The sequence below is a fragment of the Caenorhabditis remanei genome, chromosome III, assembly GCF_010183535.1.
Source record: "Caenorhabditis remanei strain PX506 chromosome III, whole genome shotgun sequence".
NCBI lineage: Eukaryota > Metazoa > Nematoda > Chromadorea > Rhabditida > Rhabditidae > Caenorhabditis > Caenorhabditis remanei.
Window position 1 is genome coordinate 12296265 of NC_071330.1, and position 20123 is coordinate 12316387.

Genomic DNA, 20123 nt, shown 5'->3' on the forward strand with positions numbered 1-20123 from the left:
GAAACACAATTATTACAACACCAGAATTCGCAAATCCCCATCTTGATCGTCGAAACTAACTTTTGCAACAATCCCACCATCTCTTTGAACATTAACAGCTCCATAAATAGATCTTGACAAACCAAAGATGCTGAAAACATTGAAAATATTTCGAGTACAATTCACAAATATTCTTACAATTTTACAAAAAATTTGGGATTTACAGTATCCTGAAGTGACGGTAGTCCGAATGCAGTAAAATTTTTGCTAAGAAAGCTGCTTTTGATGGATAAATATTGAAGATTTGAAAACTGTCCTGATTTCCAGTCGTTCAGAAACGATGTCATATCATGATCAGTTAATGTGCACCGATCTAATTTAATTACAGTGCAGTTATTCATTGATTTCAAGTGTTCAGAAGTGATCCAAAATGAGTTCGAGATAAACATGGATTTCGAGTTCAATGGAATTAATGGAGGCTTAGAAAATTGATGACGCATAGCTAGATGATCAGTGACTCTGAGTTTATCGAATATCTCAGTTACATGTTCATCTGTAAGGTTTCGTCCGCCGACATACAGTTCTTTGATTTCAGACTGTCGGCTACTGATGAAATCGATAATCGACATATAGATCGCTGCTGGACACGCGGATGAAAACTTCGCACACTCAATGGGACACTTGAAAACTTTTGAAACATGGAAAAAGACAGACTTCAATCCGACATGTCGATTATCCCAGAAACTAATGAGCTCATTCTCTGACCGATGGCAAATCTTTACTGTAGTCTCCATAAAAGTACGGGTTCCATGCAGAGAATAATTCGCTTGGATGAGATTGTTATAAGCACTAAAAAAGTGTTTCAAATTTTTGCTACCGGATAGGGGGATCACGGAGAGGGCATTTCGTGAGCATTGAGATAGTTCGAATCTGGAATTGTCATTGATATGTTTTGATTCCTGATGAAACACTCACAACTCAATGGGATTCAAAAATTGTAGAACATTTCGAAGAACCACGAGAGGGAGATGGAGTAGTTTGAGCGGATGTTGAGACATTGTGATGAAAGGAGTTTTGGAAAAAAAAAGAAAAATGGCAGTGAGAGAGAATCAATAAATAGAATAGAGACCAGTTATGTGCAGACACTACACGGAAACGTCATCACTCGAGAAAGATCCCAGAGAAGATGGTCTGTGGGAATACAAATACGTCACTCATCAGAGTGTGTGATGATTTCTATTCCAGCAGTATTGACTCAAGACTCGAAACTGTCTTAAGCGTAAAGTTCGATTTTTGTAGTTGACCACTTTTTTGCACAATCACTCCCTTGGGAATTGCAGTCCATCAACGTAGACAACTCTAAAGTTTCACTTTTTAACTAAACGTTTTTAACTCAAAGTTTCATATTTTGTGAGAATCTGTGGCATCTCTTCTAAAGTTTGGCTAGACTTCCGCAAAAAATTGTGAACGTTTACAAACTATTGTGGAGTACAGTGCGCGTCATAAAGATAGGACACCCCCCTCCCCTAGAACGGAGTTTCAAGAATAGCTGATAAAGTTATCAAAAAACTGTGAATGCAGTTCGATTCAGAATCTCAAAAAACCCTTTGTCGGAAATTTTCATCTAAATTGAGCAACTTTGAGATGCTCTGTGCTCAGAAATCGCTTCTTTGGGTGCGTCAAAAAGATAGGACACTCCGAAATTCTATAAGTTTCAGAAATCGAAGGCATTTTTCGCATAATTTTCAATCGGAAACATATCAAAGTCTTACTTAACTGGTAACGTGGCCCTCTTTCCCCATATCTCCTGAAATATTATATTCTATTCGACATTTATTTTCCAATTTATATAAATTTATTGAATTTCAACATAGATTAATCAGAAATCAGAAAGAGATCGTATCAAAAGATTAGTGAGAATTAACAGCAGCAGAAGCTTCCCTCTCCGCCTTGATCTTCTCTGCAGCAGCTCTCTCCATCTCCGCATCCTCCTCATCAGTCGGGATTCCGAAGATGACACGAAGCTCTTCTGGAGACTTTCCCTTGCCCATCAACGCCACTTTCTTACAAGCGTAGTTCATCAATCTCTGGATATTGAGGTAGTTGACAGCAACGATCAAATCGAACAATTCAACGTTATCGATTTGGAGAAATTCCTGGTCCCACTCGGGGATAACAACGACGGGAGGGTCTGGAAGACGATCCTCGAGCATCGGGTCCTCTTTGTGCTTCTCACACCATTCGATGACTTTGACCAATGTTTTCTCAGAGATATTCGTGATTGGAATCGGCTCCATATTCTCGTAGTCAGCAGACAAATCGAGATGTTTGACCATTTTTGATAGAAGTCCCGATTGCTCGGCAGCCAAAGCAGAAATCTTCAATTCTGTGTTCTCTTTGGACTCCAATTTGAAGTACTTTACGGGTTCAGTTGGTTCATCAGTCATGCTGATAGTGGTTCCAAGTTCTGAAACTGAAGAAAATTGAGCGAACGGTGAGGAAAAAGATGAGAATCAAATGAAAAAGAGTGAGGGGAAGTGCTTTTTTTTTTGAAAATTTCGGTAAAGATTTCGAACAAAAATACGAATTTTCGATATGAATAACTAATTTTTTGTGTTCTGCATTATATTTTTTAGAGGACAGTTTTTCAAATTTCAGAAATGAAAAATTTCTGGAATTTTTAAAAAATTGTGAATTTGCCTCAAAAACTTTATTCCAAAGTTTTATAAAAATCGAAAAATTCCTCGAAACTTATGAAAAATCAGGATGAGAAATCGTTCTCACTGACGAATACATAAAAAAACGAAAAAGAAATTCTCCAATTTCCAGAAAGTTCCGCAGTGGATATTCATAAAAAATAAAGCATAGACTACTTCGAAAAATCAGAATCTTAAGCTTCAGATGCAGAGCATCTGAAAAATCAACTGATAAACGAGAAGAATGAGCAATTTCGAATTCAAAAAGAGAGAAGTATTCAGACAGAGAAGAAGACAAAGGTGTAAATAGTGTGTTGGAAGTGGAGACGCGGATGGAAAGAGGAAAATAGAGGAGAGGAAGACTAGGAAGAGGAATGGCGTAGCGCCAAAGGAGGGGGTTCCCAACTAAGGTGCAGGTACTACTTGTCGCCATACAAAACAGCTCAATTTGCCTTTTTCAGTTGAAAATTGCCAACTTTGAGAGGGTGTTACGGTTTCAAATGATTGTCCCAACAAGTAAATTATGTATGAACCATTCAGAACAAAGGTAGTGCTCCATTTTTGTAGTTGACAACTTTTTTGTTCAAAGTAATTTCTCCCTTAAGCTGTACCCTTAAAATGACCACAACTCTCAGTGTAACACCCTCTCAAAGTTGGGGATTTTCAACTGAAAAGGCCAAAATGCTGCATGGTACTGCATCTACCGTTTGGAACGAAAAACTAAAAGAAAAACACGTCAGTGTGAAATGGAACACTTCGGAAGTATATCTTTGAAACCAGCAAAAGTGCGACGAGAGGTTTTCTAAGGAAAGAGATGATTTACGAGGGAAAAAGAAGAAGAAGGGGAGAAGAACAAAGAAAAAATGGAACCCTGCTGCAAGAATTGAAACAAAGTAAGTTTGTTTGAATTCGAATGAGAGAAAAAATTGGAAAATTGGAGAAATAAGACGAGGAAAAAGTTTTCAGATGAAATTGTCCAACTTTGAGAGGATATCTCGTATTCCGGATGGACCCACGAAGAACATTTTGCATGGATTATACAGAACAGAGGTAGAACTTTTTTTGTAGTTAGTCTTTTTTGTATTAGCACTCTCTAGCAAGTTACAGGCCGGCGAAGTGCAAAGTTGTGTGATTTTTGACCGGCTTACTTTAATTGACTTTAACTTGCTAGAGAGTGTTTGTACAAATAAATGGTCGACAACAAAAATAAAGATCTACTTTTGATCAGTGTAGTCCATATAAAGTTTTCTTTGTGGATCAATCAGGCATACCGGAATACCCTCTCAAAGTTGATCATTTTCAACGGAAAACAGCTAAATTATATAAATTTTTGGTCGACACTGAATGGTTTCAGCCAAAAAAGCATTCGCATATACTGTGATTGTCAAATCGAGATTTGCCACCTACCATTTTTGGAAACGGTCATTCAGATCCATCGATTTGCAATTCCAGCTCCGGTTATCTGGACACCAATTAATTTTTCTAGAAATTTCGAGAATATCTTCGCTACGACTGAACAAGAATATGTTCCTTTCCTGTAAAGTTTAGATTGAAACTTTCTACAAAACTTTTATTATACAAAACCTTTTTTCTGAAAATAAATAAGAGTACAATCGATTCGGGAATAAATGACAATTTTGGGTCAAGACTTTTCGGTAACTAGAAGAAGGAGAAGCAGGAAGCGTTGCAAGAAAATTAAAGATTGAAAGCGAAAGCAATTTTTTTGGGAATTTGTGACAAGTGGAATATTTATTCAAGAGATTCTCCGATGTCGACGATCTCCTTGATGAGGAAGTCCAAGTCTTCGCGGGTGATGGCCTGGAAATAAGACATTTTTTTAGATATGATCAAACTATCAGGTAAAAGTTCCGTAGAGCGTGAATGTCACACTGACAGTACCTGGTTAGAAATGATCATTCTGAAGAAGTTTGGACGTTGTTTGTCCGGTTGGTATCCGACCATTGTAGTTCCTCTTTGCATCATTCCTGCCTTGATCTTGGGGGCGATCTTCTCAAGACGAGCACGCATTTCGGCTGGTTCAAGGTTGCGGATCTTGGCGGGCACATACCAGAAACAGATGTTCAGGAATTCAGGCTGAAAATAATTGGATGGGTTAAGGTGTCTTAGAAAAGGATTCTGAAGTTGAAGTCATGGGGATTCTGAAGAAAAAAGCACTCGAACTTTGTCAGAAGCCCCTGAAATGGTCCGACGTGTAACTCGCTTAAAACGGAGCATTATGAGGTGAAAAATATACCAAAATGTAGATCTCGGCGAGTTCTATGTCTGTGACATACTTCGGGCCGGATGGCTAGTCGCTAGTATGTCGTGGGCCGGGAAAAAGTGTAAAAACGCGAAAATTGCAACAAAAAAAATCTATTCTAACCCGGCCCGTAGTAGGTCAGTGCCATAGAACTCGCTGAGATCTACATTTTGGTATATTTTTCAGCTCATAATATTGAGTTTAAAGCGAGTTACGCTCAGTTTGCAAGTATGAGATTTCCGGGGAAAAATTTGAAAGCATATTCAGAATTCAAATTTTTCAAATTTCAAATTTGAACAAATTTTATTGAAATTTATCGAAGTTTTGGAGCGAAAATGCTTAAATTATCATAAATCTTCACCTTTGATTAAATTTTGACTTTTTAGTCGAAAACTTTTTTCAAAAATTTCAAAAAAATCTCAAATTTCAAAACATGTTTCAAAACGGACCGAGCGGGCCGGGCCCGGCTTATGACAAGTCTGGTTTTTCTGAAATTATTCTGTCTAAGGCTATAGTATCCCACCATGCTCCGCCCAACTCACATTTTCAATAATCAATTCGAATCCCTCGGTCTCCTTGATTCTACGAGTGAAGTAGTTGGACAAATCCATCAATTTGTTAATCTGCTGACGATATCCCTCCATTCCCTTGGATTTCCACATCAACCACAGCTTGAACACATCATTGTGTCGTCCACATTGGATCGCCTTGTCTCCAGTATCAAAACTGACGTCATACGGTTTGTCTTGCTGGAAGAGGTAGTCCGCCGACATCTGATTACACTGGAACAACAATCCATCTTGTCTGAAAAGACAAGCAGAGCATTGGAGAAGAGCTCCCATCAGTTTATGAGGATTCCAGGTGACCGAGTTGGCTCTCTCGATTCCGGCCAACTTGTAGCGATGCTCTGGAGACAAGAGCATTCCACCACCCCAAGCGGCGTCGACGTGGAACCAGAGCTTATGTCTCTCACAGATGTTGGCCACTCTCTCCAATGGATCAAATGCTCCGTAGACGGTGGATCCAGCTGTGCAGCAGGCGAAGAATGGTGTCAATCCTTCCTTCTTGCACTCGATAATCTTGGCTTCAAGAGCTTCTGGAATCATCTTTCCGTTCTTGTCAGTTGGAATGTTGAAGCAGTAATCTGCTCCGATTCCCAACACGGCAGAGGCACTCTTGATCGAGTAGTGACTCTGAAAATGGAGAAATTGATGAGATTGTCCACCGTTGAAAACTCACATCCTCACTAGTAAAGCAGCACAAAGTGGGAATATCCTTCATTCCCAAATGCTTGCTACGTGGCCACAGTTGATGACGTGCCGCATTCATTGCATAGAGATTAGCAATGGCTCCTCCTGGAGCAAAGATTCCATCAGCCTTCTCCGGGTCCCATCCAACGGCCTCCCACATACGAGTCATCACAGACTTCTCCATGAGGATGAAGACTGGAGCGATTTCGTAGGTAAACCTGGAAACATTTGATAGTTGGAAAAAGGAAAAAACTTGATCAGAAAACGTTGAAACGACCACTTTTAGTACTACAGTACTAGCCATAAAGAATGTCTTACTTGCTGTTTTCAGTTGAAAAATAGTCAACTTTGTGAGAATGTGTACGCCTCACTGGTTATCTCAAAATGCCTCATTTTTAGGGAATATGTAGATCAAAAGTAGAATTTCATTTTTGTAGTTGACAACTTTTTTGTACAAGCACTCCCTAGCAAGTTACATATCGACAAAGTAATTTCTCCCTCAAATCGACCAATTTCAGTGCAAAATAGGGTGATTTTTGAGTTGTCCCATTTAAATGACCATAACTCTCCAGGGAGTATTCGTACAAAAAGTTGTCAACTACAAAAATGAAGCTCTACTTTTGATCTACACAGTCCATAAAAACTTGGAATTTGTGAGATAATCAGTGAAACCGTGGCACACTGACAAAGTTCACCATGTCAGACGGAAAACTGCAAGTGCGGCATCCATTTTATGACAAATAGGCTCTTTTTTAATCTAGTTTCTATTTATCTGGATTTGTCCTCAGATTTTCGCCTTCCCTAAACTTCATCTCCTCTATTAGCCGAGCATATGTATTACAATTGCGCCCCACCGCAAACGAGAGAGTATCGGCGAGAGACGCAGAGTTTTTCTCGCGCCAAAAATAGCGAAAATAGGTCAAAAACTCTGAAAATCTGTGTCGGCGCGAGAAAAAACTCTGCGTCTCTCGCCGATGCTCTCTCGTTTGCGGTGGGGCACACTTGTAAGAGGGGTGGACTGCTAATAGATTCCACCCTATTACAGTATCCCATTCCCAAATCTCGACTCTTTTTTTGAATCTCCATTTAGAGCTCATCTTCCCCCGACTAAATTACCCAATTACAGTATTTCCACTCTTTTTTTGTTTTATTTGCTGTACAACTTCAGTCATTTGCTCTAGATTTAATGGGTGTCGACGGGGACCTCATTACAGTACTTGAAATTTGTCATTTAATTGCTATACAACTCTTCTTTTTTGGAAAATTGCTTTTCGGTAGTAGAAATGCCAAATTTGGTAATCCAAACAGATCAGAATCGTGGAAAACTGGAAATCTAAGAAGACTGAAATCCTGGAAGTCATTTTTCTGAGAACCCACAACTTGGAGAAGACCGGAATCTGGAGAAAGTCAAATCTAGGGAAGACTAAATCAATGAAATCTGAAATCCAGGTAATCCTTAATCCTAGGCAGAACCCAATCTGTACATGTTCTATTTTCCTTCTTTTCCCTTTCCCAAATTCCTATCGCTACCGTAACCCACATGTTAGTATTCGCCGTGGCAGTCAACCATTCGCCAGCCATCGAAACCAAATCCAATCCACACGAAATCTGGTTGAAGAAGCGTGGATGTCCAGTGCGTACACCCAAACGGAGCACATCTTCACAGCTCTGTAATGGCTCTTTTTTATGTTTCGAAAAAGGACATTTTCGAGATTTCGAGGAGAGGGGGAGGATGTTGAAGTGTTTTGTTAAGAGAAGAAGAGGTTATTGTGCCCCAAGGCAATGAATGAAATGAGAAAAATGGAAGAAGAAGAAGAAGAAGGAGAAGGAAATGAAAAAGAAGAGAGATTTGGAATTTTTATGAAAAAAGAAGAGTTTTTTTTCTAAAAATAAGGTGGAACACTGAAATCGTAAATAAGTTTTAGTTTTCGAGTGAACCGAAAATAGACTCAAATCAGAAATTTGGATACAATGATAGAGAGGAAACTTGATATTCAGAAATTCGTGAATCCAGATCAGCCTGGAATTCAGTAATGTAAGAAATCCAAGAAAAAAATCTTGAAAAATATGGAAATCCCAAAAAACACAGAAAGGAGACCAAATCTGACATAAATAGACTAGATCTGAAAACTGATAAGAGAGAATTTGAAAAAGACTGAAATTCAAGAGAAAACGAAATCTGGAGAAAACTTTTCCGGAAAATCTTAGAATCCTAAGAAGATCGAAATTCGGGGAAGGTGGATTCTGGGAATCTAAGAAAACTGAGGTCTAGAAAAGAGGGAATCTGAAAAAGACTAAAGAGGCAGAATCTAGAGAACAAGAAATCCGGAGAAGACTTTTCCGGAAAATCTCAGAAGATCAAACTTGAAAAAAGACCGAAATCCGGGGAAGATGGAATCTGGATAAGAAGAAAACCCACCTTTACAAGTTTCAACAAGTTCTCCGGCTTCTCGGGAATCGACAAATCAATCAACATTTGCATTTTATCCGGATGATGGAACTCAAGAATCTTCTGATCTCGATCATTCTGATCCTTGATATATTTCAGAAGAACCTGGACGATTCGATTCAAAAATTCTTCAGTTCCTTCCCAATTTCCAGATTGGGGAAGGATTTCTGAATAGAAACAGTAGTCTTGGTTACTGTAGGATTACTGTACTCACCCTTGGCAATAAGATTCTCAAGAAGAGCATCACTATCATCGGCAGCCGACATCTTCCGAATTCAGAAGACGTCACCAGTCGGAAGACGTCCGAAAACTCCAAGAATGAGCTCCTTCTTCGTCGTCGTCCCATTTGGCACCCCTCTCTTCTAGGCTCCGCCCCTTTTCTGGGATTACTGTGACTCTTCTTCCAAAAACCCGGCTGCTCCTTTAATCCATAATGATGAAAGAGGCCGAGGCGAGAGAGTGTTGGGAATCGAGAGACGCAGAGAAATAAAGAAGAAAAAAGAGAAAGAAAAAAGAAGATTTTAAACCCCTCGAAAACCTCTCTAAACTTATGAAAATATTTCAGAAAAAAGACAAAAGAAGAAACAAATAATACATACTTGAGCCTTTGGAAGAGATTCTGAAGACGTTACGTCTTCTGAATCATCATGATGTCATATGACAACAAACGATTAGAAGAAGAAGTAGATGAAATCATTGAGTGGTCCCTTTTTGGGAAAGTTTTGAAACTGAAGAAAAAAGGAGAATCTGGGGAAGAGAAAAAGGAATCTGAAATTTGAAAAAATGTCAAATATGAAGAAGAAGACAGGATTCCAGGGAAAACGTTGGACCACCAGAATTCAATACAGAATTAGAAAAGAAAAAATCCGAAGAAGACTAAAATGTGGAAAGAAGAATCCGAAGAAGAGAAATCTGAAAAAGGTAAGTTTCAAAAAGAACCGAATCCCGGGAAGACCAAATATGGGGAAGAGAAATCCGGGTAAGACCAAATCAAAAATCTGAATAAGAAAAGTTCGAAGAAGAGAAAGACTAAATCCTGGTAAGACTAAAGTCTGAAAAAGAATATAACTGAAATTTAAAAATCTAGAATCATAATTTTCATCGAAAAAAAAATAATTTACCGGCCATCAAAAGAAAGGGAAAAAAGGAGAAACACAAGTTTTTGAACAAAAGAAAAAGAAAAAAATCTCGTATAAATTACAATAAAAATCACAAGAAAATGGAAAAAATTGGGGAAATTTTCGGGGAATTTGGAAAAGAAGTGAATTGCACAACAGAGAAAAAGGGATTTGGAATAAGAGTCCTCATGGAGGAGTTTTGGGATTTGACAGGTAATTTTTGATAGAAAAATGGGAATTTTAAGTCAAAAATTAGTCGGAAAAGGATAAGTCGAAGAGGAGGAGATTCAGGAATTCAGAAGAAACAGGTATTCAGAAGACGTGCTCTTTTTTCTTTTTTCCGCCACCGGTGTAGTTTGTAGTTTCGGGAGAAATCGTGCTGATGTTATCCGAGGAAAAGATATTAATGTTATTGATTGATTTTTTGTTTTTAGTTCAAAATTTCGGTTTTTTGCTTTGGTGAGATCAAAAAAGTAGTGAGAGAAGTGCTGCTCATGCATAGAAATATTCGAAAGTGAGAAATTGATCATTTTTTGACGACTACGCCTTCAAATTCCTCGGATAACAGCAGAGGACACGATGACGGGGTGATTGATGGGGGCACGTCTTCTGAATCCATGTCTTCTGAATCCAGATCTTCTGAATCTTCCAACTTCTGATTCTCCTCGTCTATCAAATCCTGAAGATGATTGAGAGTTGAAAAAATGACTATAAATAGCAATATTTTTGGCAATAAAAATAGATTTTGATAGCTCTTTGGAATTGTAATTTCTGCTAGTTTTCTTTGAAAAAAAATTGATTATAATTAGAAAATTTTTTTTAAAAATCTCCTCGTTGATGTCCTCTTGTACCTAATTACTCGACCTTATTCTGGCGACGTTTTCGTTCCCATAGTCTCTTGTGATAGTCTTTTGCCAAAGAATTGACAATTGACAGGAAAAAGAAAAGAATCATGACGGTGACCATTGCAGAGAGGGCGAATGCGAGGAGTGACGTACTCTGAAAATGAATTTGAATTTGAGAGAAATACTGTAGGTGTGTCGGTGAGGCCACAGTTGTCAAAAATTCGCTTAAATTATCAGACATATTTACCTTTTGATTAAATTATAAATTTTTTTGTGGAAAACTATACTTTTTTCAAAAAATTTCGAAAATTCAAACTTTTTTCAAAGCGGGCCGGACCGGACAGAGAATATTTTTGACTTCAGATCGTCCTGGCCCGTGACAAGTCTGGTATTTAGTTATAAAAAGTGTTAAGCTCAGGGAGAAAGAATTTTAAAAATGTGAAATATTTGCTGTTTTTAAAAGTTTTTATATCTGTCTGTGCGCTTGTGTCCAGATGTCCACAATACAGATTTCAATCGAAAAAGCTCGAAAAATCAGCTCAGAACTGATAATTTCAGCATTTCGGGTGACTCGTATGCTCGAACTGTCACAAATCAGAAATTCGACAAAACAATTTCAAGAAAACTCTCTGAAAAATGAGATTTGCGGAGGCAAAAATCTTGAATTTGTATGAAATTTTTGAAAATTTTAGCAGAAATTTACCAAAATTTTTCGAACGGTTTTTTCGGAAACAATCCGATTTATTTTCGAAAACACACCGAAAAAACCGAAAAAAAAATTTCGTATAGCCCTGGATGTAACAAAGTCTGTCAGTGTTCTGATATGTCCGGATGTCCTAATCAATTTAAAAAAAAGAAGAGAAAAGAGAATTAGAGTCTGTCTGTGCGTCTTTTTGTCCGATTTTAGGAAATTATTCCGATTTTCTAACTCAGGACAGCATTTTGTATTAAACAATTCCTTCTCTCCATTCTCTTTTCAATAAATCAAACTACCGTATACCTGTTCAGAGTGTTGTCCTGGTGTCGTGTGAAGTGCCTTCCGCTGTTTCTCCAATAAATCACTGATTGGTTTACGAATGTGTGGTCCGACAGCGGGAATCTATAATAGGACGGATTAGCATATAGATTGGAGGGAAAGTGTACTCACTCTCTCGAGTAATTTGACAAATGTCTCCGCATGATGATCACTGAAGGCGAGGATGACGAAACCCATCTGAAAAAAAGAGAAAAACATAAAGGGATTGAAAAAGATATCTACAGTACCGCTCAAAAGTATATTGAGTGTTGCCTTTTTCAGTTGAAACTGTGCAACTTTGAGAGTGTGTCATAGTAAAACTAACTGTCCCACAAAATAAATTTTTATGGATCGAACAGACCAAGAATAGAGCTTCATTTTTGTAGTTGGAAACACTTTTGTACGGAGATTTCCTAGCAAGTTACATATCGACAAAGTAATTTCACCATCAAATAAACTCATTTCAGTGCAAAATAGTGCGATTTTTGAGCTGTCCACTTAAAAGGACCATAACTCTCCAGGGAGTCCCCGTATAAAAAAGTGGTCAACTACAAAAATGAAGCTCTACCTTTGTTCTGTATGTTTTATTGAAACGTTATTTTGTGGGACAGTTAGTTTTACTATGACACACACTCAAAGTTGGGCATTTTCAATTGAAAAAGGCAAAACTTAATATACTTTTGAGCGGTACTGTATAGTCGCAGAGATTTTCAGTCAAGAATTTTTTTTAAACCCACCTGGACGTGCATCTTAACAAGAGCCTTTCCAATCAAAGTTGCTCCAAAAAAGCTCCAGAACGGCACCAAAAAGTGTCCACAAGTGATTCCAGCCAAATCGAACAATGGATTCGGAATACTTGCAAACAGAAGAATTCCCGGGAATCCCAATCGATGAATGTTGTGTTCCACCCAACTCTTGATTCTCTCTCCCATACTCAACTTCTGTTCTCCGTCTTTTTCCTTATCCGCATTCATCAATTCCAAGAATTCTCGATACTCTTCATCATCTGGTTCTTGTCCAGAGATTCGGGCGGCACGAGCCATGAAATACGGTGGGAGCTCACCGAGAGCAGTTCCAGCTCCCCAAAGAAGTGATTCGACACGAACTTTGGCGACGATTTGCCAGAATGTGACAGCGATGTTAGATTTGGTCGATGGGCATTGGATACTGGAAAAGGAAAAATGTTGATTTTCGAAAATGCAATGTTTCTTCTCAAACTATCGTTTTTTGCCAATTTTTGAATAAATTGAACTAACTAGGGAAAGCCATGGAGTCAGTTTGGAGTTATAGGACGTAACCTATATCTTTGGAAAGCTGAGAAAACGCTGATTCCAAATATATACTCAGTTTTTGTTTTCGAGGACTGGTATTCGAGAAAAACGAGGTCAAAGTTTTTGAAAAATGACAAATTATTACCTTTCTAACAAATTTCGCGTAATAAATTGTCATTTTTCTTAAATTTGACCTTTTTTTCGAAAACCAGGCTTCGAGAGCAAAAACTGAATATATATATATTTCAGAGTTCTCCCAGCCTTCCAACGATAAAGGCCACGTTCCATAACTCCAAAATGACTCCATGACCTTCCCTAGTGAAAATATTGGTTTCAGCTGAAAATTGTGCATTTCAATATCAATGTGAACAAGGAGAAGTTTAAGTCTGGCTTAGATTTTTTTTGAGATCTGGCCGTCCACAAGTCCAACTACTCACCTCTCTGGATACGGTGGCTGCGGGAAATCCAAACTCTGACACTCATAAGCAGCCATTGTCACGGCCGCAATATGTGGTCCCAAATAGATCAAAAACGTGTGCAGACCAGATCCTAATCCAATCGATGACAGTACTCCCAACAGTACCCACCATGACCACCAAAGGATATGTTTCTCAATAGTTTGTACGTGTTCCTGATGCCTTCCAGGTGCATGATACCCGTAAATTGCTAATCCGATTGAGATGAATGTCAGTACGAGAAGAAGTTTGTGAGAGAGTATTTTGAAGAATAACTCAATTCCGAGATTCGATATTTCCATCAGTGCATAATAGATTGTTGTGATTGGTTTCTTCCAGATTACTATCGTTTCTCGTTCCATTCGATTTAATGTATTCAGGGATGGCGATGGCTTCATTCCACGTCCGGCTGGTTTTAATCTGGAAAAAGGAATTTCTCGCTTAAAACTCAATATTATGAGCTGAAAAATACACCACAATGTAGATCTCGGCGAGTTTTATATTTCTGATTTGTTACGGGCCGGATGGCTATTCGAAATAATAAGAAATACTAAGAAACCGCGCGGATAAGAACTAGTTTCGAAGTAGCACCGATTTTCGCTGCATATTTTTGAATTTTGAAAAAAATATAAAAATTTACAGAAATCACACAGAAAATTAATTAAAATCATGTGTTTTCCAGCTGAAAATCGCAGAAAATTTATCAAAAAACTAAAGTTTCAGGCTAAAATGATAATTTCATGGTTTTGGAGGTATTCTTAATACATTTATATTAAGAACTTTTATAATTAAAAATGCGAAAAAAAAAATTTTCAAAAACTAAAACCAAAGTTTCCTCCATCAAATAGGTCATTTTTCATCTCTTCCGTTTTGCGGCGAACTAAATTCAATGAGATTTCAATCTCTCTCTATGTCCTTTTGTTGTTCGATGTGTAGGAGGAGGGATTAGACACTAACCTCTCCTCACTCTTCGATGGCTTTTCTGGCTCTTTGAACTCAACCGTTCGTTCCGCTTTCTCTGTTGACTTCTTCTGTTTTTTTGCCATCTCTGAAAATGTGAAATTATGCATTAATGAGAAAAATGAGAATAGAAGGAAGATAAGTGAGACTGAAGACTGAGAAAGGCGACGAAAAAGGACAAGAAATCGTTAGAAATGCGTTCTGAACTGGGGCGACGTCGGCGCGTTTTCAAGTATAAAATCATACTTTTCGGAATGAAAACTAGCCATTCTGAGCATGAAATCGTTAAAAAAACCGAAATACTTCAGGCCTTATAACCTCAAAAACGTAAAGTTTTGTCTTCAAAAAATCAAAAAATTTAAAGAAAAAGAGTCTATTTGATTAGAGTGAGAGCCCCCAATCGTAGTACAGATCAATTTTACCCCCGAGAGGAAAGGTAAAGGTTGCAATACCCGGAGTGTCGAAAAAAACTGCTCAGAGAGCTAACAGAACTAGGCAAACTTTCGGGAGAAAATACAGGGAGTGAGGGAAAGAAAACTTTTTGAGTTGGCAAATCTAGAGAGAGAGAAGAGACGCAGACACACGCGGTCTCTGTGCGGAAAGGGCGATACCCGGCGGTGACGGAGGACAATGTACTATAAACTGAATTTATGAGAGTGGAATAGATTACAACTGGATTATACATAGGATTATGTAGTTTGTAGTAGGGAGGTTGGGGTGTCGGTGGCGCGTTTTGAAGAGGATTAACGTTGTTCCAGGAGAATCAAGGGCGCCTTCGACGCGTTTTTCTTAATTTCCGTCACTAGAAATACACCGACCTTCTCTGACTAATTTTTGATGAATGAAAATGAGCATTTACCCAAATTTGTGATGAATTAATACGGAATGACTACGAAATTGCTTATAAGAGATGAGAAGCGAGCAATGGTGACAGCTGGAGTGGAAAGGGGGAGAAGACATTCTCGTATTCCTCATTCTTGGCAATTAGCCAAGAAATTGGATATGGAGAGAGTGTGGAGAAATGAGAGGGTTGGGTAGAGGAGACCCAGATAAGGGAAAATGGGGCCAACGGGAATATTATTGATTTTATAGAAGCTGGAGGAGACGAGGAAGTGGGTTCGATGGGTTTTGAGTTGACTGTATGGCTGAGAATTAGAAAATAGGATAGGAAGTCTGGAATTAAGAAAAAATTCAAAAAAAAATTGAAATAGAAAGTTGGGCCAAAGTTTACAGCAAAAATACTGTATTTTCACCATCAAAAATTGAAATGTTACAAAGAAAACCACTTTTCCTCTCATTATTATTTAGGCAACGTCACCTTAAAGTACCTAAACAAAAATTTTGCGTCATGAGAATCAGAAACTACCACAAAAAAAATAGACACAAAATAGAATCAAACCTCAATTTTTATCGGGAAAAATCACAAAAAAAACTTTTTGAGCACTTTTGTGATTTCTTTTCCTCTTCCTTATCAACACAGACGAACAGACGCAGCAACTGATTACACTTGTCCTTTTCTCTTATTTTCTATCTCTCAAGTATTTTGAGATCGCCTTATCCTTACACCCCGTGATTTGTTGTTTTTATGATGATGCTTTTACATCGGGTTGTAGGTGAAGAAAATGGGAAAAACGTGAGAATTTAGGTAGAAAAGACTAGAAAGGATTTCGAAAAATTAGAAAAAAGTTGTCAGAATTTCTGACCTATGCCAACAAAAACGGTGTAAATAAACGGGTAAAGTCAACTGTGAGTCATTTCGGATTCTGAGAACGCGAAAAATTAAAGGAATTGTCATAGATCAGGGCCAAGGTGACAATAAGGAGGATTAGCAAGAAAAAAGATGAGGAATGAAATGAAAAAACAGCAAAATTTTGGAAAAAGTGAGAAAAAAGAGAGAAGGAAGGTTTCAAGGGTCCTTGAGAGCGAATTTATAATTTAGAAATATTGATATTCAGGTTCTATCGGTTTTGGGTTCTTTATGGGCTCTAGTTTGTCTGGAAACGAAGCAATCCTTCATTTTCATTTATTTAAAAAAAAAAGACTTTTTCTACTTCATTTCTCCAATTATTCCCGCGTTCCCACCTATTTCAACTCACTAAAAACACGGAATAACACTCAAACTTTATTAAAACTACAAAAAAACGCGAAAGGTTGTACAAATTTGCTGAAATAACTAGTTTTAACTTCGTAATACCATGTCTTGTTGGCTTTTCGTGGCACCGAAAACACGTCAGCAAAAACGAGAAATGCGCCAGCAAAATCTGCGTCTCTCACTCTCAACGCATAGCCATGGAGCACGTTTGCATTTTAGCTCTTTATTTTAAAATTAATTTTTTTCGGCTGAATTTCAGCACATATTCAACATTGCCCTTTGTTTTTCGCATCATTTTCACAAATATTCACTTAAAAATTACTATTTTCAGTAGGGAAATGTCTCATGATTCGCCACCAGAAGAACGCATGATTTATGTAGGCGGTTTTGCCGAACAAGTCGACGAAGAGATACTAGAAGAGCTGTTTATTCAGACAGGACCAGTGGTTAAAGTGATGATTCGAGATATCAAAGATTCCAGGGCGAAATATGCATTGATTGAGTTCGAGGTGGGGATTTCAAAGTTTTTGACAAAAAAACTATTTTTGGCAATTTTTTCTGAAACTGTTTGTTTTCAGTCTGAAACCTACGCTTGAATGTATAATTTTAAATAAATTGTCTCTTTAGGACGAGGCAACTGTACTATTCGCGATCGAATTGATGAACGGAGTGAAATTATTCAATAAAGAGATCAACGTAAAGCCGAGAAACGGAACAAAACAAGAGGAATTATACAGAAGGAAACGAGGAGAAATTGAGGAGAGGTTTAGAGTGATGATGGCTGATTTGGGTGGAGGAGATAGAGAACGAGACAGAGATCGAAGAAGTAGTTATGATAATAGAAGGGATTATCAGAGGGATCGAAGCCCGCATTCGAGAGATAGTGGTGGTGTAAGAGATTGGGACAGAAATTCAAGGAGTAATAGGTGAGAAAACAAGACATTGGGTAAAATGAGGGAAAATTTGACAAGAAAAGGGGAAAATCAGGTTGCATCGCCGGATTACTTAGTAGAAATTACTCTTCAAAAGTTTTCGAAGGCTAAAATCTAGCTAAAAGTCGAAAAAATTACAGAATAACATGTGAATATGCCATGTGAACAAGTTTTTAATAAGCAAAATAATCTCAAATTCTCAAAACGCTAAAAATTTCGCCAAAACTGAACATTTCGAACTTCTGTGAGTACACGGTCTCTCCAACACAGCGAAAAAGAACTACAAGAAACGTGAAGCCGATTTTTTCCCGTTTTAATTCAATTCTTTTATTTTTTGCACTGAAAATGCAGTATTTTCAGGTTTTCAGACGTCGCGATGGATGAAAAAACGTCATCCATCAGAATTGTGGAATATTCAATTCTCTATCTTATGAACCAGAAAACGTAGATTTTGTTCAGAAAATAACTTTTTTGATACAGAAAAACCGATTTTCGGAAAAATATGATAACCAGCTATTTCAGCCGTCAATTCTTTTTCCAAGAAATGCCACAATTTGAGAGCATCCTCGAGTACATTCTCTGTCAGTTTAATTTGAAAACGAGTACCAAAAAAGATATACTCACTTTTCTGAAAATCTGTTTTTCTCTATCAACAAAGCCAATTTCTTACCAATATTAACGTTTTTTGGCTCCTTCGATAGAAAATTTAAATTTTTCCACAATTCCGATGGATGTGACCTTTTTTCATCCATTGCAACGTCTGAAAACCTGAAAATACAGCATTTTCAGTGCAAAAAATAAAATAATTGAATTGAAACCGGAAAAAAAAACTTTATTGCAGTTCTTTTTCGCAGTGTTGGAGACTGTGATATGCGAAGTTATCTGAAATTTTCAAAATGCGAAAAATTTTGCCATTTTGGCTTCAAAAATGACGAAAAAAACACATTTCTCAATAGTTTTCAAGTCACATTACTTTTGATTTTCAAATTCCCTTCGGTTCTGGTCTCAAGGAGAGAAATAGAAACATTTATTCGAAAAAGACAAGTTTGAAATCAGTTAGATCTGAGACAGCAGATGCAGCTTCTTCCGTTGTTCGATGGGAAGGCGCCGGCCAAATCCTGAAAGTTCTCTTTTCATATTTTTCTGATTTTGTAACAACTTACGGTAGTCAATCCAGCGGCCAATGCAACAGATTCACAACATCCTGGGCATCTGGTTGACATATCCGCTGCGGCGTCAGTGCAACGGGCAGTTGTAGTCGTTCCATCGATTTGAACAGTGAATCGAGCATCAGCAGAGCAGACTGAAAATTACATTTCTAGTGAAACAATTCCAGCTGCCAACTAACCCATTCGTCCACGTGGCAGCTGAGTGAGTCCACCCAACGAGAACTGCAAAAAACGACGTCTTTCGTTTGATTCCGAAGAGGATTCACGGCTTCTACGCCTACCAAATCCCTTCAATTTCGCTTTTTTGTGAATTTTTAGCCATTTCTAGTCAAAATTTCACCCATAGACTTACCGATTGTGCAGCAGCGACGGCGATCAAAGCCATAAGAACGAAACAAGCCTTCATTTTCAGGAAGATATGAGAATCCATAGCTTCAGGCTCCTTTTATACGAAAATCATTCTCAAAACATCGCTAGAAAAAAAACTAGAAAAATATAAAGAAATTGGATTTTTCCTTCCCTCCAACATGTCAAACATCATAGCCATATCTGGGCAGAAAACCAAAAAATCACTCCGATTTATGTTGAATTTTCTCCGTTTTTCTTTCAGCAGAAACTCTTCTTCCGGCGGACGTGATTCATCGTGGCAACCACGTCATCAGAATCGACAACATAACGAATATCAACTTCTGCCTCCACCACCACCACCGCCGCCGTTGATGGGAGGAGGAGGAGGAGGAAGTTGGAGAAGCGGAGGTAAGAAAAAATGAGAAAAGAATGGACATTCGGATAAACTGATGGACAGACATACATCTGGACGAACAGACACACAGACAGATTCAGTTTCAGTTTTATCCAAACTAGTCAAGTTTAAAATTCTAAAAATTTTTGAACTAATTTTTGACTTTTTTCTTTTTTTTTCCGAAAATGTCGAATTTTCGATTATAATTCCGAATTCAATCAAAAACTAGTTTTGCATCAATAAATTAGAGTTTTTTGATGTAAAATTTTCTAAAAAATCAAAATATTTCGTCAAAAAATAGGTACGTTTTCTTGGAGCCGAGTCGAAATTTGACAAGTTTTGATAGAAGTATGGACATTCGGAAAAACAGATGGACAGACAGACATCTGGACGAACAGAGAAACAGACAGATTCAGTTTCAGTTTTATCAAAGATACAGTTGGGCATATACAGAATTATTACAAATGAAAGGAAAAGCTAACATAAGAAATTTGGACATCCGGAATCACAGGCAGCGGACAGACAGCATTCAGAAAAAACGGAGCATAGAGTTTTAGAAAACTTCATGTAATAACACCCGGTAGATCAGACACACATAGGAAATTCAAGTTTTAAAAACCTTAGCATACAGACACACTACGGCATCAAGTAATCTAGACGTAGATAGATTTTTGTACATCCGGAAAAACGGACACACAGAACCTCCCACGCAGTATTTATTGTTCCAGGGGGCCCTCCAGCATTCAACACTCCCCAAATACTTCCGCATCAACACTTTGTGAACATGATGCAACAACAATCACATCGTTCAGCTCCAGCCTACACTGACCGTCATCAGAATCAATATCATCAGAATACTCCACGTCATCAGCGTCCAGAACAACAACAAT

At 37.9% G+C, this 20123-nt stretch overlaps 5 protein-coding genes across 5 annotated transcripts; 1 reads left to right on the forward strand and 4 right to left on the reverse strand.

The window, feature by feature from the left end:
• Window positions 1-1889: 1889 nt before the first annotated feature.
• Window positions 1890-2426, reverse strand: GCK72_010983 (uncharacterized protein; the record flags this gene model as incomplete). The annotated part of the gene is made up of 1 exon (XM_003111785.2): window positions 1890-2426. One exon carries the CDS (start codon window positions 2424-2426, stop codon window positions 1890-1892), a length of 537 nt encoding a protein of 178 aa, XP_003111833.2.
• Window positions 2427-4424: 1998 nt separating this feature from the next.
• Window positions 4425-8900, reverse strand: GCK72_010984 (uncharacterized protein; the record flags this gene model as incomplete). The annotated part of the gene is made up of 7 exons (XM_053728142.1): window positions 4425-4493; window positions 4575-4769; window positions 5478-6128; window positions 6175-6403; window positions 7726-7853; window positions 8605-8801; window positions 8849-8900. The coding sequence occupies 7 exons, from the start codon at window positions 8898-8900 to the stop codon at window positions 4425-4427; spliced, it is 1521 nt and encodes a 506-aa protein (XP_053587719.1).
• A 1378-nt stretch (window positions 8901-10278) lies between these two features.
• GCK72_010985 (uncharacterized protein) lies at window positions 10279-14384 on the reverse strand (the record flags this gene model as incomplete). The annotated part of the gene is made up of 7 exons (XM_003111566.2): window positions 10279-10431; window positions 10617-10751; window positions 11598-11696; window positions 11745-11810; window positions 12350-12779; window positions 13321-13758; window positions 14296-14384. The coding sequence occupies 7 exons, from the start codon at window positions 14382-14384 to the stop codon at window positions 10279-10281; spliced, it is 1410 nt and encodes a 469-aa protein (XP_003111614.1).
• Window positions 14385-16728: 2344 nt separating this feature from the next.
• Window positions 16729-17320, forward strand: GCK72_010986 (uncharacterized protein; the record flags this gene model as incomplete). The annotated part of the gene is made up of 2 exons (XM_003111443.2): window positions 16729-16899; window positions 17018-17320. The coding sequence occupies 2 exons, from the start codon at window positions 16729-16731 to the stop codon at window positions 17318-17320; spliced, it is 474 nt and encodes a 157-aa protein (XP_003111491.2).
• Window positions 17321-18374: 1054 nt separating this feature from the next.
• GCK72_010987 (uncharacterized protein) lies at window positions 18375-18921 on the reverse strand (the record flags this gene model as incomplete). Its single annotated transcript, XM_053728143.1, has 4 exons — window positions 18375-18440; window positions 18486-18625; window positions 18671-18779; window positions 18844-18921. 4 exons carry the CDS (start codon window positions 18919-18921, stop codon window positions 18375-18377), a joined length of 393 nt encoding a protein of 130 aa, XP_053587720.1.
• Between the last annotated feature and the right edge of the window lie 1202 nt (window positions 18922-20123).